The 2,500-nt window shown below is 53.7% G+C and overlaps 1 protein-coding gene across 2 annotated transcripts in view; it reads left to right on the top strand.

Annotated features, from left to right (window-relative positions):
• The window catches only part of LOC121554418, a 26,503-nt gene that overhangs the window by 8,202 nt on the left and 15,801 nt on the right, over nucleotides 1–2,500 (top strand). The window contains exons 3-4 of one of the 2 annotated variants that reach the window (XM_041868004.2): nucleotides 52–1,899; nucleotides 2,147–2,498. In XM_041868004.2, coding sequence (XP_041723938.2) covers nucleotides 75–1,899; nucleotides 2,147–2,498 — 2,177 coding nt within the window. In that variant the 5' untranslated portion in view covers nucleotides 52–74. Of the gene's footprint in view, nucleotides 1–46; nucleotides 1,900–2,146; nucleotides 2,499–2,500 lie in introns of both variants that reach the window. The other variant, XM_041868005.2, reaches the window with a different exon arrangement.

Genomic DNA, 2,500 nt, shown 5'->3' with positions numbered 1-2,500 from the left:
CTCCGGCACCTCTTCATCTTTGTCACTAATGGTCCCTCTATCCCAGCACAGAACACACCCAGAGAGACTACACCATGGCTGACCGAACATCCCTCCAACCTCCAACCCCCCAGCCTTACCAGGACCCATACCTCCAGCATCACACCCACCTCTCCCACCACCTCCACCCCAGCATCGGGAGCCCCGGCCTGGGCCACACATCCTGCCACCAACCCCTGGAGCCCCAGACTCCCCTGGAGCAATATAGAGGGACTGGAATAGAGGCAGCACCCAGGACCACTCTCCCTGAGTCAAGCCCCTATTCTGGGGAGAGTAGGGACAGTTACAAGGGTGGGGGTGATGGAAGAGGAGGTTATGTAGACATTCATGGACATAGCAGAGGTGATAACTGTATTGATTTTGATGGTAGGGATGGTTGTTTTGGAGCGCAGAAAGCTAGCTTCTGTAATAGGGGCAGCCATTTTGAAGGTCAGAGCCTTGGCTATGCTAGCCAGAAGGATGAGGGCTGCGATGGGGATGACAGCAGCGTCAGCGGTAGTGGGGGTGATATTTACCACAGAACGGATGAGGGCTGTAACAGGGATGATGTCATTCACAGAACGGATGAAGGCTGTAACAGGGATGACTTCTTTCACAGAACGGATGAGGGCTGTAACAGGGATGACTTCTTTCACAGAACGGATGAGGGCTGTAACAGGGATGATGTCTTTCACAGAACGGATGAGGGCTGTAAGAGCAGTAGGGATGATGTCTTCTACAGCAACAGTAGAGATCATGGGTGTGAGGAGAAAACGGATGAGGGGTCGAACACCAGGGATGAGGTCTTTCACAGAACGGATGATATCAGGAATGACATCTTTCAAAGAACGGATGAGGGCTGTAACAGGGATGATGTGTTCTACAGAACGGATGAGGGCTGTAACAGGGATGATGTGTTCTACAGAACGGACGAGGACTGTAGTAACAGGGATGATGTGTTCTACAGTAGAGAGTATGTGTGTGAGGAGAGGGGAGATGGTAATAGTGATTATAGAGACACCACTACCGGTAGCCATGATGGTGGAAGTAATACTATAACTGGTCATCTCTATAATGGTACTGATAGCTTTGGCAATAGGGTTGATGATACAGGAAAGCGGGATAGTTTGAGAAGGGTTGATGATTTTGGAGGAGGCTGTGATGATTTTGGGGTTAGAAGGTCGAACCTGGATCCTCTAGAGGCCCAGTTGAAGCCTGGATGTTGGGTGGGTCCCTCTCCCCCAGATCGGGGTGCTGTGGCTGGGGAGGGAAGGGAGAGGGGTGGGGGGTACCCCCAGGACTGGGCCTTTCTGTACTCCCATTCCCAGGCAGCAGGTGGTGCTAGTGGTGCTAGTGGTGGTGGTGGTGGGGTGTACCAGCAGAAACTGGACTCCTTCTCCGAGGCATTCTCCTTCAGACGCAACATCGCTGGCAGCAGAATTCTGAATGGGAATTCCGGAAGTGGGATTTTCGGATTCGGAGTGGGAGGAGGAAGCACGGGACGGCTCAAAACGAGTGCTTACGATTCGCACACAGACTCTTCCACTCTTGCTTCCCCTCCTCCTCCTCCTCCTCCTCCTCCACCTCCCACACTCTCCCCTCCCAAACTCACCCTACCCCCCTCTCTCAGGACAGTTGGACTCACCCAGACCACAGGAGTGGGTTGTAGTGGAACAGTCCAGTTTTACCCCTCCTCTCTCCAGCCACTCCACTCCTCCAACCCCTCGGCCGTCATGTGGAAGCTCCCGCTCTCTCATTGGCTGCAGCAGTCAGGTGACGTGGGTGTCGTCGAGGGCAACCCGTCAAGCTCCGGCTACGTATACTGCCAGGAGGCGGTGTTTACTGGGAGACAGGTTCACCAGGACAATGGGTATAATGCAGGTATGGTGCTGTGTGGAAGAGTGTTCCACATCAGTTATAATAATAAGCCATTTAGCAGACGCTTTTATCCAAAGCGACTTACAGTCATGCGTGCATACATTTTTGTGTATGGGTGGTCCCAGGGATCGAACCCACTACCTTGGCGTTACAAGCGCCGTGCTCTACCAGCTGAGCTACAGAGGACCATCATATGTTGTAACATGTGTCCAGTCTCCTCCTTACCTTCCCCTCTCTCTTCTGCTCACAGGTCACTATAGTCTTCAAACTCCGGTAGAATCATCCTTTGCCTCACCCCTTCATCCATCCCTCCACCCCTCCTCTCTTCCATCCCAGCCCCCCAGTGGACTCCCACAGAATGGAAAAGCACCCCTGGTGGTGTATAGAGGTACTCCCTTCCCCAGTCTGCTCCAGTCTAGTAGAGGAGGAGGACGGCAGAAGGGAGTGGAGCGGTTTGGGAGAGGGCTCCCCTACACCCCTCTGCCTATGCTGAATCCCAGACGCAGGGGAACGGGGATCCTATCCTCCCTCATGCCCCCTTCGGCAGGGGAACGAGCGATGGGAAGGATGACTGAAGAGGAGGAGGGATATTCTATACTTCCGT

This window comes from Coregonus clupeaformis, chromosome 39 (genome assembly GCF_020615455.1).
Source record: "Coregonus clupeaformis isolate EN_2021a chromosome 39, ASM2061545v1, whole genome shotgun sequence".
In the NCBI taxonomy this organism is placed as follows: Eukaryota; Metazoa; Chordata; class Actinopteri; order Salmoniformes; family Salmonidae; genus Coregonus; species Coregonus clupeaformis.
The sequence above is the reverse complement of the archived record's forward strand: the minus strand, read 5'-3'. Positions and strand labels throughout refer to the sequence as shown.